Source organism: Rutilus rutilus (assembly GCF_951802725.1).
Source record: "Rutilus rutilus genome assembly, chromosome: 3".
Taxonomy (NCBI): Eukaryota; Metazoa; Chordata; class Actinopteri; order Cypriniformes; family Leuciscidae; genus Rutilus; species Rutilus rutilus.
The window spans coordinates 30155320-30172060 of NC_140211.1; the positions used below are offsets into that span (position 1 = coordinate 30155320).

Below are 16741 nucleotides of genomic sequence, written 5' to 3' on the forward strand. Positions count from 1 at the left end.
ACCCTTGTTCCCTGAGAAGGGAATGAGACACTGCGCCTTTCCGCCACACCTTCCTCTGTCTGGAAGCGACTTGCTTCATCGCAGAAGCTAACTCTGTTGTGTGCCGGCGTGGCGGCACACCGTCCCTTTGTCACTTTGTAGCTTCCGTGTATGCCGTCACGTTACGTCATGACGCAGCACCAATCAGGATTGGATTAGTTTCATTCATACTTCAGATGCGTTACGCTAAGGGCGTTCCCCAAAGTGTCGTATCGACTCAGTGTCTCGTTCCCTTTTCAGGGAACAAGGGTTACAGTTGTAACCCGAAACGTTTTTTCACTAGGGAATGTAATGGAATTTCAGAGATTTTTTTTGTCGTATTTTGACATTGACTAAAATGTAGGGTGGGGACTTGGGGAATCGGTTGTTGATTGTATTGAGACAGATCTGAATGCGAGCTTGCAGTCGATTGTAAGGAAAGAGCAGGAGTTTAAGCGGACAAAATGATTGGAGAAGTCCGGCGGTCACCATAGAGAAGTCTGTTTTTTTTGTGTGTTTTTTTTTCACTGGAAGATCGAGTTGTGACATTTTGATTAAAAGTGAAATGCAAAAAAAAATGCATGGATTAATCGTTTAGAATAAGATCAATTACATGCATTAAAAAAAGCTAGGGGGAATTTTAATTTAATCTCAAATACGTTTTTTTTTTTAAGTTTAGTTATTTTAATTAAATTGAAATTCTACACCATGTTTGCTACCTCCATTCAAATTTTAAAAGGATTCTTAGTTCAATTCTCAGTGGTGTCCAACCATGCTCTCAATCATTATTGATGGGCACGGTGCCCTGGTATGTCTGTCTGAAATCAGCTGTGGTAGCTTCAGCTTGAACCCAATTTAAAGCTCTGAAAAGTCACGTTCTCTCTCGGGTTCTCCTCTCTGTTTTATTCCTTAAAGAAAACAGGATTAACATAGCCTCCAGACAGGGACTGACTGTTCCCTCACTGTCCAAACTCCAGCTCCAAGCCACAGCCTGCCACACACGCACCTCTTAAATTATACAAACACAAACCCACATACACACATACGCAAACCAGCTTTCTCAATAAGGCATATACACACAAATTCTAGTCTCTCGTTCTGTCTTGTCTTTTTGTTGACTACGGTGAATTACTACTCAAATATTCCAAGAATTGGTGTATTATTCATACATCATATTTATCGAAGACTCCCATTATATTTACAATGAGAGTTATGAGTGAAAAGGATAATGTTATATTTGGAAAGGAGGAGGATAAATGGAAAAAAAGTCACTTAAGAAAAGACATGCTTAAAGATCTTTTTACATGGAAAAAAGAGAAAGAAAAGCGGGGACTGTCTCACTAGGGACCCTGGGAAAACATTCTCAGCCTATAGGTGTCAGAAATCTTCTCTGGGCTCTGGAGACTATGAAAGGATCTGCTCAAAACAGCCTTTCTCTGGGTGTCTCAAAGCTAAAGTCAATCTGCCGGTCTATCTTCCTTTTGAGATTCCTGCTACCATTCTCAAAAGAGCAACACTCAACTCGACTTGATTTACTGATCTCTTGCCTTACAGAGGCATCTACATACCCAGCATCCTTCACTTGCAAGAGTGAAAGGCATTGACACACCATTTTGGCACTCAGATAACAAATCACTCCTCCTGGCTTTCCGTCCTCCCTCCATCCTTCTCACTCTTTCTCTCTCTCTGGCCTTACATAGTGTGAAATGTTGGCTGCGACCTATTATAATGTGCAGGCTATGGCGAGGCGATGCTAAAAGGGGAAATCAAGACCATATGATTGTTTCCTTACAGCAACAAGCTCTAACCGATTTGGCTTGTCCCGTTCAAAGCCTGACAAATAGTCCAATAACAGTGTAATTGAAAACAACGGTAGGGTTGAAGGGAGAGCAGCTTGTCTGCGGCGGTGCTGGATATGTGGAAACAGACTGCACGGGTTCCCATCACTCACCACCAATGTCTGTAACCCAATGACACTTTAACTTGGTGAGCAGAGGTACTTTGATTACCGGTAGAGATTACCAGTGATCCCACTCCTTCAGTTGGCGACACACCTTAATGACATCACCCTTCTGTGGGTCACACAATGAGTTAGTTACATGGATAAGGGAGAGTTTCTCGAGCTATGAAAATCCTGTCTTCATTTACTCTCCCTCGTACTGTTTTTAAACCTGTATTACTTTTTTTCTTGTGTAGAACGCAAAAGAAGATATTTTGAAAATGTCCCTGTGAATTTTTTTTTTTTTTTGTCCGTACAATGAAAGTCAGTGAGGTCTAATATTGGTTTGGACCACATTTACTTTCATATAAAATATCTTATTTTGTGTTCTGCAGAAGAAATAAAGTCATACAGGTTTGGAACAACATGAGGGTGAGTAATTGATGTCAGAATTTTCATTTTCATCCATTTAAGAGCTTTTAAAATGAAGGTACAATGGGGTATTATGTGAAATCTTAAATGGCCTTATGCTTTTTCTTTTCTCTTCATGAGATTCCCACTATTCAAGATGGATTTTTTTTCACTGCGTCTAGGTCATACTGTTAGGATGTTTATTGTTCAGACAGACAGGTCCTAAATCCCACAGTTACTAATGACCTCCCCCACTGTATGCCGAGCAGAGTCTGTTTCACTCCATTCTGAATGACATCACAGACTTAGAATATCGACTTTAGACTCCTGAAACATTATTTGTTTGAGGCATTATGTACTTTGATTTATGACCGCCGAAAAAGAGGAAAACTAAAAACAGGGTGCAGGAAAGGGAAAATAAATAGACCTTTGGAAACACTTCCAGAAAAAGTATTGGCATGCATTCAAAACAGGAGAAAAAGACAGAAGCTTCTGCTTATCTTTCCAGCAAATATCTTCAGTGTTGACAGGTCTGCCCATGTTTTATTATGGAGCAAGAGAGACGGCATCCCTGTGGGGATTGAGCGAATCTAGCCGACCAGGAATGGAACGCTAATCTCCAGACTATGGCCTACAGGACTCAGTCTGACAACGTACTCCCAGCTGCAAATGCTGCCTTGCTGCTTCTGTGAAGCGAGGAGCACGGTGACTTCAAACATGGGCCGGGCCCAGAAGCGGCCAGCTTCATTTGTTCCCTAAAATGTCATTAAAAGATTAATGCACGTGACTTAAAGACTTTTGCAGTGCTTTTCTTTTAGTTTCTTAGCCGTGTTGCATGATTATATGTTTGCTTTTGTCTTCAACTGACACTCATCAAGCCTTTACATTTATACAAAAGATTCAATGAAAATAATCTATCACGGTTTCCACAAAATGTTTCTTGAGCAGCAAATCAGCATATTAGAATGGTTTCTGAAGGATCATGTGACACTGAAGCTTAGGAATTAATTACATTTTAAAACATATTCACATGGAAAACAGTTATTTTAAATTGTGCAATACTACCGTAAAATTGCAACAATACTATAATTCAACTGAAAATGCAACTTTTAATGACTTCTGCAGTTTTAAAATGATTCAACCCCCTTAATAGAATCCCTCGCAACAGCACAAATCTGCAAAACAGGTGTTGTCTCAAGCACACCTGATGCAACTAATCAAGGGCTTCATTAGCTGCACCAGGTTTGCTTGAGCTAGAACACATGAAATACATAAACTGGCTAGGTTTTTTAAGTGTCACATTTAACTGCATGTTAGAAATATGTCTAAGTCAAAAGAATGGTCATAAATGTTAAGAGAAGATATCATCGCCCTTCACAAACAAGGAACAGGATACAAAAAGATAGCGAAGGCACTAAATGTTTCTACAGACACCGTTGGAAGCATAGTTTGCAAGCTCAAAGTGAAAGGAACAGTGGTTACACTACCTGGATCGGGCAGAAAAAGGAAGCTATCAACGGCTGCAACCAGATTTCTGAGCAGGTTCAGAAAAACCATTGAATGACTGCAAAAGACATACAGTCTTGACTTGGTGTCAACAGTGATACTGAGTTTTCAGCTTGCACTGGCTCTTACTAAGCGCATGCTGTTTCCATGCCAGAAATCCAAGACGTACACCACTACTGACCCAAAAGCACAAGAAAAGTGCTCAAAATCATATAAATAAGCCACAGAAGTTTGGGGATTCTGTTCTGTGGAGCGATAAAACAAAACTGGAACTTTTTGACCCTATGGATCAGCGTTATGTCTGAAAGAAGACGAATGAAGCATATGCTGAAAAGAACACTCAGTCTACAGTTAAGCATGGTGCTGATGCTCTGGGGATGCTTTGCATCCTCTGGCACTGAAAACCTGCAGCATGTGGAAGGCAAGATGGATTCATTGAAGTATCAGGAGAAAACGTCATGTCATCAGTGAGGAAGCTGAAGCTTGGGCGCAATTGGACCTTCCAACAGGACAGTGATCTCAAGCATACCTCAAACTCCACTTGGTTGCAGAAGAAGTCCTGGAATATTCTACATTGGCCATCACAGTCACCTGACTTGAACCCAATAGAAAATCTCTGGTGGGATTTGAAGAGGGCGGTTGCAGCATGCAAGAATATTACTGAACTGGAGGCCATTGCTCATGAGGAATGGGCTAAGATTCTTCAGAAACACTGTCAGAAGCTGGTGTCTGGTTATACATCTCGTTTGCAGCAGGTCATAACAGCAAAATGGTGTTCTACTAAATACTAAAGATGCTTGCCATGAAGGGGTTGTATCATTTTGAGACTGCTATTTGTTTGATTTGTTCATTACAAACAGCTGAAAGTCTGTACATTTTGCCAATAAACCTGCTTTGCAATAGGGGTTGAATAATTTAAATTACAACTGTACATGATCACTGAAAAAACCAAAGACTACTGTAATGAATAACAGTAAAGACCAATTCCTATATAATACAACTAAACATACCTAAAGTTTTTAATGCACAAGCTTTGGTTTGTTTAAAGTGATATTTTTAGCAAAGGAATTCACAAAGTCGCGTGGGTTTAGGAAAATACATGGTTCTCTTAGAGCTCTTAAACTGACAAATGCTTCCAAACCAAAAGCATTCCACAGAGAATGCTAAAAAGTGATTTTGAATAAGTATGAATTATGGGTGCATCGTTTTGGGCAGACATGGAGAAAATGCCAGCAAAATCAGACTGTATCCGGAAATGTGAAGCAGTCCACAGTATTGTCCCCAAAGATATGTCTCCTTTAATTGTATGGCTTGAAATATGCAAGTTATTGAAAGATTCCAGAAATACAAAATTAAAACAAGAGCCAGCAGCGGTTTGCAGTGAGGCACGGCATGTCAGCTCTTTGACCAATGACACATTGTCATTTATGTGGCGAGGAGAGCACGAGGGGGAGTGAAAAGGCATATTGTGCTGTGGATCGTGTTTCTTCCCTCAATTAAAATAGCAGTTTAACCATCTCCCTCCAATTTGTCAGATGGCTGGAGAGAAAATGAAAGGATTTTTCTCAGCTCCGTGGCTCAGGTCTGTGTGAGTGGTTGGGTGGAACCGGGTCTTCTAAGAACTCGACCCGGGGCGTCTGTCCGGTGTTGTGGCCACGGCTCTTGTCATAGCTGTCATTTGCTCTAATCTCTCCCTGGCCTGCCCAGCTCTATTTTAAAAGCCTCTTTTCATCCACAGCCAAGAGAAGCAAGGACAGAGTTGCAATCTGAGCACTGGAAGAGAGCTGCTGTGGCATCAGTTTTGATTTTTACATTTTGCTTTTGTCTTTTAGACTTAACTACCCTTTGAATTTAGCCAGTATTTTGTCATGTCATATCCTTTAAGAAAATTTCAGTTCACAAAAATAACATTTTATTAGATGGAAAAGTGCAAAATGATATATACACATTTTACAAATTTTAGTCAGATTTCTTTTTTGTTGTTGGAAGAAATTAATACTTTTGTTCAGCAAGGATGCATTAAATTGAACAAAAGTGACAGTAAAGGCACCTACAATTTTACAAAAGATTTCTATTTCAAATAAATGCTGTTCTTTTGAACTTTCTATTTATCACCAAATCCTGAAAAAAAAAGTATCAGTTTCCAAAAAATACTAATCAGCAGAACTGTTTTCAAAATTGTTAATAATAATAAATGTTTCTTGAGCAGCAAATCAGCATATTAGAATGATTAGGATCATGTGACACTGAAGACGCTGTGTCAGCATTTATCAAAAACGTTAACAATGTCCTTGTTGTGATAACCTGAGCTGAAATAACTTTGAGTACATTACTGAAATACAATATTCTGTCAATTCTGTATGCTTTAGTTATTCATTTTCTGTGTTTTAGTGTGCTGCGGAAAAAGTGCATTCGCAATGTGACTTGCACATTTATTTATTTTTTTACTGAATGATTGGCCATAAGAGGGCACTATTGCATCACCACAAATAGTGCCCAAAAGCACAAAATTTGACATATTGAGTATTCAGAAAGAAGCCATTGATTCATTCCAGCTTTTGTTCATCATATTGCTGCAATGAAACGGATTAATCTATTACAGAACCTTGGAATGTCTCATTTACTTGCCAGATCTGTGTTTTGAAATATTTTGTCATGTGAAAATTTCATAATTAGAAATCATATTTATGAACTCAGGATGTGTGCATCCATTGATAACATTTAAACTCTTTAGCTGGAAATGTAAATGCATGTGTGGTGTATATGCCCATGTGAGCCCACAGGGAGAGGGTGGGTGCAGACAGATGTATGTGTTTTTTTACATGTCTTTCCATCATGTCGTTTACAGAGTAATCAGATCATAATCTAAACAAAATCTACCTAATGTGATGATCATTAATGAAGCCCTTGTGTGTGTCTAAGTGTGTCAAGTACCTGTGCCATATGGATGTAAAGTGTCTTCCATGTTAAAATATGCTGAAATGTTCAAACATACGGCTCGCATCTGAAGGTCAATTTGTTTGTCTTGACAGTTGGACGACAGGCAAATGGGGAGTGTGCAGTAGAACATGTGGAGGCGGGCAGCAGACACGAAACATCCGTTGCATGAGGAAGGTGACATACCAGCGTGAGGAGGTGACGGCTCACTCCTTATGTCCAGTAATAGCTCCGGCTCAACTACAGCCCTGCAACACTCAGGCATGTCCTCCAGAGTGGAGCACTGGCTCCTGGTCACAGGTATGTGTACATGCACATGCAACCTACATAACAGGATGTCATCGTGGGTTGCACAACTAAAGTAAAACGTAAAACTAAAGTAAAGTTTTCCAAGGAAAATAAATAAATAAATATTTACTTTAAGTGTACTGTTCAAAAGTTTGGGGACAGATAGATAAAAAAAGAAAGAAAAAGTAATCGTTTTATTGAGCAGGGATGCATTAAATTGATCAGAAGTGACATAATCATAAACTTTTGTAACATTATACAGTGAATGTGTTTACTATTTCTAAAAAATACTGTCCTTTTGAACTGTCTATTCATAAAAGAACTCAAAAAAAAAAAAAAAAAAAAAAAGATATCTCAAGCAGCTCAACCTCTCAAGCTCAAGGTTTCAACATTGATAATAATAAGAAATGTTTCTTGAGCACCAAATCAGACTATCAGAATGATTTCTGAAGGACCATGTGACACTGAAGACTGGAGTAATGATGCTGAAAGTTGAGCTTTGCCATCACATGAATAAATTACATTTGAAAATATATTAAAATAGAAAATAACTATTTTAAATATTTCACAGTATTACTGTTTGTACTGTATTTGTTATCAAATCAATTTCAAAATTCCTAACTAACAAAAGTCAGGTCCTGACATTAGCAGTGGATTGTTGATGTATGTGATGTTCTGTGGAATGAGTAGGTTTGTCTCACTTTAAAACATTCCATCCTGTTAGATAAAGTTACAGAAGTTAGTATGATATTATAAAAAAATTAAAAGACGGTTATAAAATATTAAAATTAACTTCTGGTCTCATTTACAATAAACCGCATGTAATCTTACTCTCATTCCTTCCATGAGGCTAACAATGGGCAATTTTAGCTCTTTAATTTGATCCTGTTCATTTCCTTGCCTTTGTGTAAGCAATCAAGTTATAATGAATAAAGTTTAGTTGTTTGAGCTTAACCAGAACATGTCTCTGAAATTCTGCTCTACCCTTTTATAGAAATACTTACCTAAATTGCAACACAAGTGTATTCAGTTGTAAAAAAGGGCTAAAAAAAGTACCGCATAACAGCAATGACCCAAATATGAGGTGAAGATTTGAGATGCCCTGAATAAATATGAGGTGAAGATTTGAGATGCCCTGAACAATGTCACATCAGTGCTGAAACACTACTGCCCCCTGCTGTTATTGCACATGTAGCACATGCCTCTGTTGCATTGCTCACATTAAGAATCTATTCTGGACTTAAGAAATGACCATGCAAATCGCCTCTCTGAAACTGTAGTGATGCTTGGAAGTGTTTCTTTAGATAAATGAGTACTTTAAACACGGTATATTTTGTAATATCTTTTTTCTTTTTTTTGTTGTTGCCTGTGTGTGAATATTTGCAATAATATATTTGTGTACCCTGAACTTGATCTTCCCGTTTACACACACACCAGCCACAGAGAATGTTGAAACACATCACTTTTTTCATTTCGTCATCAGCAATGTTGAATTCTTTAACCTTTTTTTCTTCAGTCGAATCTTACTCAATATGTTAAATCATGAATCCGTGTTTTGAATAAACAGTTTGAGATCTTTGAGAAGTTTTTGCAGTAGTAGTTGATATTGACTAAATTCCTTCTAAAGGTCAGAATGAGTTCACACCGCCTGTCTCAAGAGTTCATTTCAACTCTTGTTTGAGGTGAACAGCATGCCACTGTGACCTTTACAATGTTTAAACTAACATCACTCAAAGACCACATGAGGGTAACTCTCTCTCTCTCTGTTTATCTTTCTTTCTTTCATTCTCTCTAGTGCTCTAAGACCTGTGGGCGAGGGTTGAAAAAGCGCAGTGTTTTCTGCAGGAGCACTGATCCAGGTGCCAGGGCTGTGGTGGTGCCTGACAGCATGTGTAAATTACACCTGAAGCCCAAAGCCCAAGAGACCTGTGTGCTGAGCCGCTGCCCCAAGAATGAGCGTCTGCAGTGGATAACTACCGCCTGGGGAGAGGTAAAGCCCCTCATAGGAATATCAAAGGTTACGTTGAAGCGCTCACACAAACGGTTCATATGTAGCATGAGCAAATAGTCACCAGATACATTAGAACATGGCTCTGTTCACACTAGCATTTTCAAGCAGTTTACAAAAGTTGCTTGTCCACACTGAAACAGATTTACTGTTACCAAATATTCCACCACCTACTGGTGTGTCCAGGTCACACTCAATCGACATTATGGGTTACATGTATGCTTAAAAACACAATCCCTCATGTTTTGACGGTTTCATCTTTGCAAGGATGTAATATGAAGATTGTACAAAATAAAATGTATCTTTAGTAACAATGTGTAATTGAATTAGCTGGCAAATATATGTAAAACCATAGATACCCACAATATGTGTCACATTTTGTGTCACTAAAAATGCATCATAGTTTTCAAATTTATCCACTTTGGAGGGTGTCTTCAAAAAAGCTGTCTCAGTGTGGACGGGAGGCCAAACCGTACAGAAAAAGATTTGTTTTCAAATGTATCCGGATGAATGTAGGACACACGCTATCGTGTGCAAGTGGTTAGAGCAACATCTGTGCATGAATATAACACACATTTGATTCCATACAGCTAAGTGGCACTTTCCTTTCTGGATTTGTACTTAAGTGTCTCACTCTTCTCCAGACTATAGCAGCATTGTTAACCGTTGCTATGGAGGCATGAGTTGTCCTAGTAGAAAGGGGTCAGAGGAGTATTTACGTGTATATACCTTATTATCTGATTATCTGTCTGGACGTTTTATGCAGTGTTCGGCCTCCTGTGGAGCAGGAGTAAGGAGAAGAGAGCTGCATTGTGGAGAGAAAGACTCCCAAGGAGGCTACACTGAGTTCCCTTCAAGGAGGTGCAGGAACCTACGGAAGCCCCAAGCAGACCTCAAGCAAGCTTGTAATAACGGCCCCTGCCCAGAGCCCCCGCCGCCCCAGCTCCTTCAGCCTGGCCCAGACAGGGGCGGCACTTCTGTGACTCTGGGCTGGTATTCCTCCCCTTGGCTGCAGGTATGCACAACTAGCTCTTTATAACCAATCAGGGATCTGTTCCGTTAATATTCTGCCAGATTTCTAAGCTTTCTGTCCTGTTCATGTGTCTTTCAGTGCACAGTGTCCTGTGGCGGTGGGGTGCAGACACGGAGCGTTCAGTGTCTGAGACAGGGGCGTCCGTCAGTGGGCTGTTTACCTCATCAGAGACCCATAAGCTCACGGGCCTGCAATACACACTTCTGTCCTGGTCCAGTCCCACCTCTCTCACCCACACTTAAAGGTACAAGCTACTTGGCCTTTAAATGTAAATGTATTAATTTAGAAGGCACTTAAATCCAAAAGCGACTTCAGTACACACTACCGTTCAAAAGTTTTGGACTTTTTTAAAAGAAATTAATACTTTTATGCAGCAAGAATGCATTAAATTGATCAAAATTGACAGTAAAGACATTTATAATTTTACAAAAGATTTCTATTTCAAATCATAGTCTGGACGTTTTTATTCATCAAAGAATCCTGAAAGAAATGTCATGTTTTTCACAATTTTGTTTTTTCAACATTGATAATAATAATAAGAAATGTTTCTTGAGCTGTAAATCAGCATATTAGAATGATTTCTAAAGGATCATGTGACACTGAAGACTGGAGTAATGATGCTGAAAAGTCAGCTTTGCCATCATGCCGTCATATTCAAATAGAAAAAATTGCATTTTAGAATTGACAAGAGCCTAGATAGGGCTTGTGCTGCAGACTGAAATAGAAACAGCCTCATGACCAGACTGTTTACACAATGTGAAGTGAAAGCAGTTAATCTACTCACATTGTTAGTTCTCTTCCTTCCTTGCAGTTTTAGAATAGTACACAACCAGGAAATTGATTTCCACGACATTTATGTGATGCGACCACAGAACGTACAGGGAGGTTCTCACCTTCGGTTGCCACCTTGAACACCACCCCAACTTTTAGCTCAACTGTTATCTCACTCAACAGTACCTGCAATGCCTGAGTGGACATACTTCTGAATTTGTAATGAACTCTCATATCTTGTTCTGTAGCTCAACTGGCAGAGCGTGATGTTAGTAATGTCATGGGTTGGATTCTCAGGAAACATATACTGATAAAATGTATACCATGAATTTACTTTACGATGAAGCATCTGCCAATTGCATAAATTCATGTATATTTTCCATAGTGTTAAGTGTCATTGTTGCCTTGATTACATACTGTATGTATCATAATCAATTATCAAGCTTGATAAACATCACTGGTGTTTACATTTATTCATTATGTAGTGGTAAAACAATGTGCTTTTTACTTGTTGATTTACGACCACATAGTAGGTCAAATGACATTGTGCGCCACTATTTAACAATAAGAAACTGACATACATTGTGTGATAAAACAATATAATTTAAATGAACAAATCATAATTGTTATGTTTAAATATTATGACAGTTAGAATGTAGAGATCTTCATCTCTTTCTCTGGTAGTACATGGCACATACCACAGAGTCATAAGTGTGTGTGTGTGTGTGTGTATTTATATAATTGTTTATTCTCATGGGATAACTGAGTGAGGGCCTTCAGAGAGCAGGTCAGGTCCTTATCAGTATGCTGGTGCAGTAATTCCAAGTGGTTTGCAACATCGCCACAATGTATCTATTCAGAGTAAACAGTACTTACAAAAACACTGAGTGCTTGTGTGCGCACTGTTGTTTTTAAGGCTCAAAATAAATAATAGTCATTATGTGTCTTCCCATTAACAGAAGGCCAGCCTTGCATCGACTTCTTCAGCTGGTGTCATCTGGTGCCTCAGCATGGTGTTTGTAATCACAAATTCTACGGTCAACAATGCTGCAAGTCCTGCTCCGCCAAAAGACAGTAAATCAGAAGATCTTCACATCCCACAAGCCTCCTCACGACTCTTTGAGATCTGTAAATCATTGTGATAAAGATGACCACTACGGACAAAGTTGACATTTGCGAGGTGTGGCACAGAAAGAGGCATTCCAGTGGACCTTGTCTTGGACTGATGAGAGATAATGAGAGCTTGGTATCGAGGAACTCGAGAAACTCTGTACATCGATGGTGTATCAAAACTAGAATTGTGGTTCTTTAATAACCAATCCGCAGAACATTTATTTTGTAAATAATTTTATGTTTGTTCTCTTAAGATTGGAGATGTGACCATTGGTTAAAGCCATTAAGAGACTTCCATCATCAGTTGATTTATATGCTACACTGAAGAGCACCAAATGAGCATCGGAGTTACTCTGGTTAATGTGCACACCTGAAGTACTTTATTATTTGGGGTTCGCTCTTTGAGCTCCAGTCGAACCCATAACCAGAAGATCTGGTCAGAAGTGAGACTACATCTCTACAGTGTTTTTGTGTCCCACTGCACTGCTTTTTAATAGTTTTTCTATGTAACACGTACTTGATGAACATCTCTGACCGTTACTCCGCGTCTTGATTTTTTCTTTCTTTTTTCGGCTCACACATTAGCGCTTCATTTTTAAGACAACGGGTCAAGTTCAGAGAAGTTCAACGTTTTACGCACAGCAGAACTTATCAATGTCAAATTCAAAATAGTGGACCAATCAGAAAAAGCCAGGGCTGGGGCTAGCATCGAGTGTGTATACAGTACAATCATTTGTCGGAGGAAGAGTTTAGCTATAGCTGGGGTGATTTTATTATTATTATTTTCATTTAAAAAATAGGATTCTGCTTTTCAGATATTTTCGGTTTTGGTTGCAGCATATTCCATAAAAGGCTGTTTTGAGATGTTCTGCTGTGTGCTTTCTTGTTTGTTTTGTTTTTTACTCTTCGTCCGCGCTGCATCTCACATTTTTCTCACGTCTGCATCTAGCCTGCATCACGACTCCTTAGCCTGTAATCATTTAGTCTAAAGGTGTGGTCACATTTTTCAGCAAAAACCATTATCATATTTAAAACAAGCAGCGTTCTGTTGGTAAACGCATTGAATCCATGTGACCTGTTGCGAAATCTGCATGGGAAAATCGTTTGCCCTCACGCCGAATTCCCGATCGCATGAATTCCTATTGAAACTACTAGATTTTGCCGAACAGTGGTAAATGTGACCACACCCTAATACTGCCTGCTTGACTGCTTATCAATGAATTAATGTTTTTGGTGCTATAAGAAGTGAAGTGCTCATTCTCATTCCATTGTTAATTTTGTTTGTGATTCAGTGAATTCAACTTACCGTACATCACAATCTTATGTTTACTTCAGTATAAAACCCCTCTACTCTTGTATGTTTACAAAGTAACTTAAACTTTTACATTGGTCAAAATCCTGTAGTCAAGACAGCATCTACAGGCTTCTGATTTTAACAAACATTAACATGCTCAATTTCCTCTGTAGAACTGGTCTGACCTGTAAGGCTGAGTCACAATCCTGTTTGATCGCCACAGAAGACTAAAGCAGACAAGATAGATTTATCATTAATGAAGTTCAGTGCTTCTGCTGAAATATGTAGTGGGTCCATTGGCGGATGAACTATGTGTATGAGTGCCAGTATGTGTGTGTAATTTGTGTGCAGTCCATGCAGTGCTGTCTCCCACAAGGCGTACGAGAGGACTGAGCTCGTCCCGGACGAGTGTCAGAGAGAGTACAGAAGGTTGTGCTCAGTCACTTTGGAGGGACCAATTAGTGTGCAGGAGTGAGTGTCATGTTCAGGAGGAGGAGGAGCAGCAGCTAACAAACCCAAGCCTCTGAGGACTTGGGACCTCATCTCAGTTTACTTTGTTAGTGCTCTTCATCTCTTTCTGTTTCTATCTCTCTGTGTGTTGTAGTTGTTGGGCTAATGTTTTGAGCTTGACAGAAGAGTGGAGTCTCAGCTTAGTAACAGGATTCAGGAATGACGGTCCTGCTCTAACAATAAACATTGGAGCAGATGGCACATGAGGTATAGCACCACCACTCATTCTGTCCTCGTTTCATTCCAAACACTTCATTACCAACTCCCAATCCCTGGAAGGGATATTTGCATACACTAAGAAGTGCAAAAGGTCACTTTTAAAAGTAGATGTTGCACTGCAGGTTGCTCTGTCCTCTTCTTTTTTTGTTGTTGCCTGAACCATTTTAAAGGGTACTTTCATTTAGTTGTAGAACTTCTGGATCTCCATAAATCAACTCTTGTTCTTTTACAGTATGTTTATTTTTTTTTCCTTACTTGACTATAAACATGTTCCTAATCACAAACAAATGGAAAAATACATTGTTTAGCCTTGTTTTGACATTATGTATGTTGTACAAATGATGAGTCGTGTCTTTCTTCAATGTCTGAATTTAATTTTTTTGTAATTTATTGCTATGTCTAAATAGTTCCTGGGCTACAGTGTTGTCTGGAGAGGAGCTGACGGTATAATAGCACACTGTAAGTGTGAAATTTAATACTTCCACTGAAAGTTTTATAATAAAAAGTCTCTGATTTACTGTATTCCTCTAGTGAGGCTTTTTTCTGCTACTGCTCCTGCAATGGCGAGTACAGAAAGCCCTTGAATGATGAAAATGCTGCAATATTTAAGGAATGAAAAATGATATGCTGTCATCACAACAAATTACTATGAACATCAAGCCAGAAGCAAAGTGGAGTTTAGACAAAATACTCCCTAGCATATTATCGACAAGGAAAACAGACTTGTTCTTGTGCAAATATAAAACGTTATTTAAAATGTGCCACTAAGGGACAGACTGCATGCATAGTAATAATAAGCTATAAACACATGAAAAAAAAAACTATAAAACAGATAGCAATGTGTCCCAGCCAACCGTAACGTTAAATACCCCAAACATTCATATTCCTCACTTCTCTTTTTGTGTTCCAGGCGAAATGTTCCTGTGTGTACTAAATGCCCTAGTAAATCACACAGAGTTTGCTTAAGTCCTCCCTCGACACTCTTGAATATCTATTCCTCCTCATAATATGCATTCATTTGTCATTTTTGTCATATTTCTTAATTTCCTGTGTGTACAATTATTTGTGATAATTTCTGACAGCATCGAGAGACTCGTAAAAGAAAGGAGCAATTTCTCATCCGTGTCACTGGATGCACAGACACTGATTATGAAGACTGAATACCAAGCATGTCTGTGGCATTTCTCTATCCTCTTGTGCATGGTGCAAAACTCTCTTTGTTTCTCTCTCTCTCTCTCTCTCCTTGCCTGCTCACACAAACATGCACACAGTCTCTTCACTCTCTGGAATTCTATGTCACTGTGTCACTTCAGCTCCGGCAGTATGATGCTTCTTTAGAGTACCCCTGACTTCTGACAGGCTTTCTTAACAGGGAACTGGCCATATAAGCACACTCTCTTTCTCTCTTTTGCAGCCCTTAGATGAAGTGAGAGCTGTCATCTCTTTAAGACATATCTCCAATCATCAGCTAAAGGGTATCATCTAGAATTCACTCTGTGCCCTTGCAGACAATAGATCACTCTATGGGAGAATGCACATTTACAGGATACATAACTATAAAACTGTTTCACGAGTTCACATGTTAATGAAATCTGATGTAATATTATAATGCGTATTTGGCTTGCTGTCCGGGGGGAGGGCTCCGAGCTCGGAATTCGGCCCGACCCCAGAGTACTCCCCCCTATGAATGTATAGATCATGGGTATCTATGAGCAGACCCATCTGAATGTGAGGTGCTGGGGTGGTGGCGGGATGCTGAGAAATTTGTCATGAGACAGGAAGAAAGGGAAGGCTTTATTTATACTGGCTTCTTCTTGTGCTGATTGGATGATTACCTGAACATGCTCCTCCCGAACTTTGTTACATAAAACTTCATGTATAGTTGATAAAGTTTTAAAAGGTTCCACTTCCCATTTCCCCGTTTGTTGTTTGAGTTCATTATCCAAACAGACTCTACAGTTTCCTGGCAAAAATTCATCTGTCAATAGCCAAAGCTAGCCAAATTAAAAACAAAACAAAAAACAGGGTAGTGTCAGGAAGCCCCACCCACACTAAATTATCATTGGATCCCTCCTCATGTATATTAACAATCAAATATTGACAAGGAGAGACTTGCAAAAGTTTTGAATCGGATATTATTTGAAACATCTCATTAAGTTCTTATATTTGGTGTTGGAGGAGTGAAAACGTGCCAAAACAGGGAACTGGCCCTTGTGCGGTTCTGTCTGGCTGTTTGTGATTGAGTACTTTGCATTTTATGGACATTATGCAGTTTAGTTCACTATTTTGGTACTATGATGGTGCACAGTTTGTGTCCAATTAGGGTTTGGCATTATGGAGATATATATAACAGTATATGTTACACACTTTTCTTCTTCTCTGTCACCAATGGAGTTTGGGTTCCTTGCCACTGTTGCCTCTGGCTTGCTTAGTTGGGGACACTTAATATTAAGCAATATTAATTTGATTGCACTGACAATATTGTATGAGATCTGAACAGAGCGGGACGTCACTGTTTTCTATGGAGCTGCAAACTGAACTCATTTTATATTTGATGGTCTTTGCAGATAAACAGAGCTGAATCAACCCTGAACAGACCTCATCAGAATAATTACACTATTTTCTTTTTAGAGCTACTATGCATCATCATTGAATCATTATTTTCCTGTTTTTCCCTGTAAAGCTGCTTTTAAA

At 39.1% G+C, this 16741-nt stretch overlaps 1 protein-coding gene across 1 annotated transcript in view; it reads left to right on the forward strand.

Annotated features, from left to right (window-relative positions):
• Positions 1-12886, forward strand: part of adamts18 (ADAM metallopeptidase with thrombospondin type 1 motif, 18) — a gene marked incomplete at its 5' end in the record, with an annotated part of 66113 nt that extends 53227 nt beyond the window's left edge. Inside the window, 5 exons of the mRNA XM_084404325.1 lie at positions 6907-7111; positions 8895-9089; positions 9874-10122; positions 10219-10384; positions 11871-12886. Coding sequence (XP_084260451.1) covers positions 6907-7111; positions 8895-9089; positions 9874-10122; positions 10219-10384; positions 11871-11989 — 934 coding nt within the window. The 3' untranslated portion in view covers positions 11990-12886. The remainder of the gene's footprint in view (positions 1-6906; positions 7112-8894; positions 9090-9873; positions 10123-10218; positions 10385-11870) is intronic.
• Between the last annotated feature and the right edge of the window lie 3855 nt (positions 12887-16741).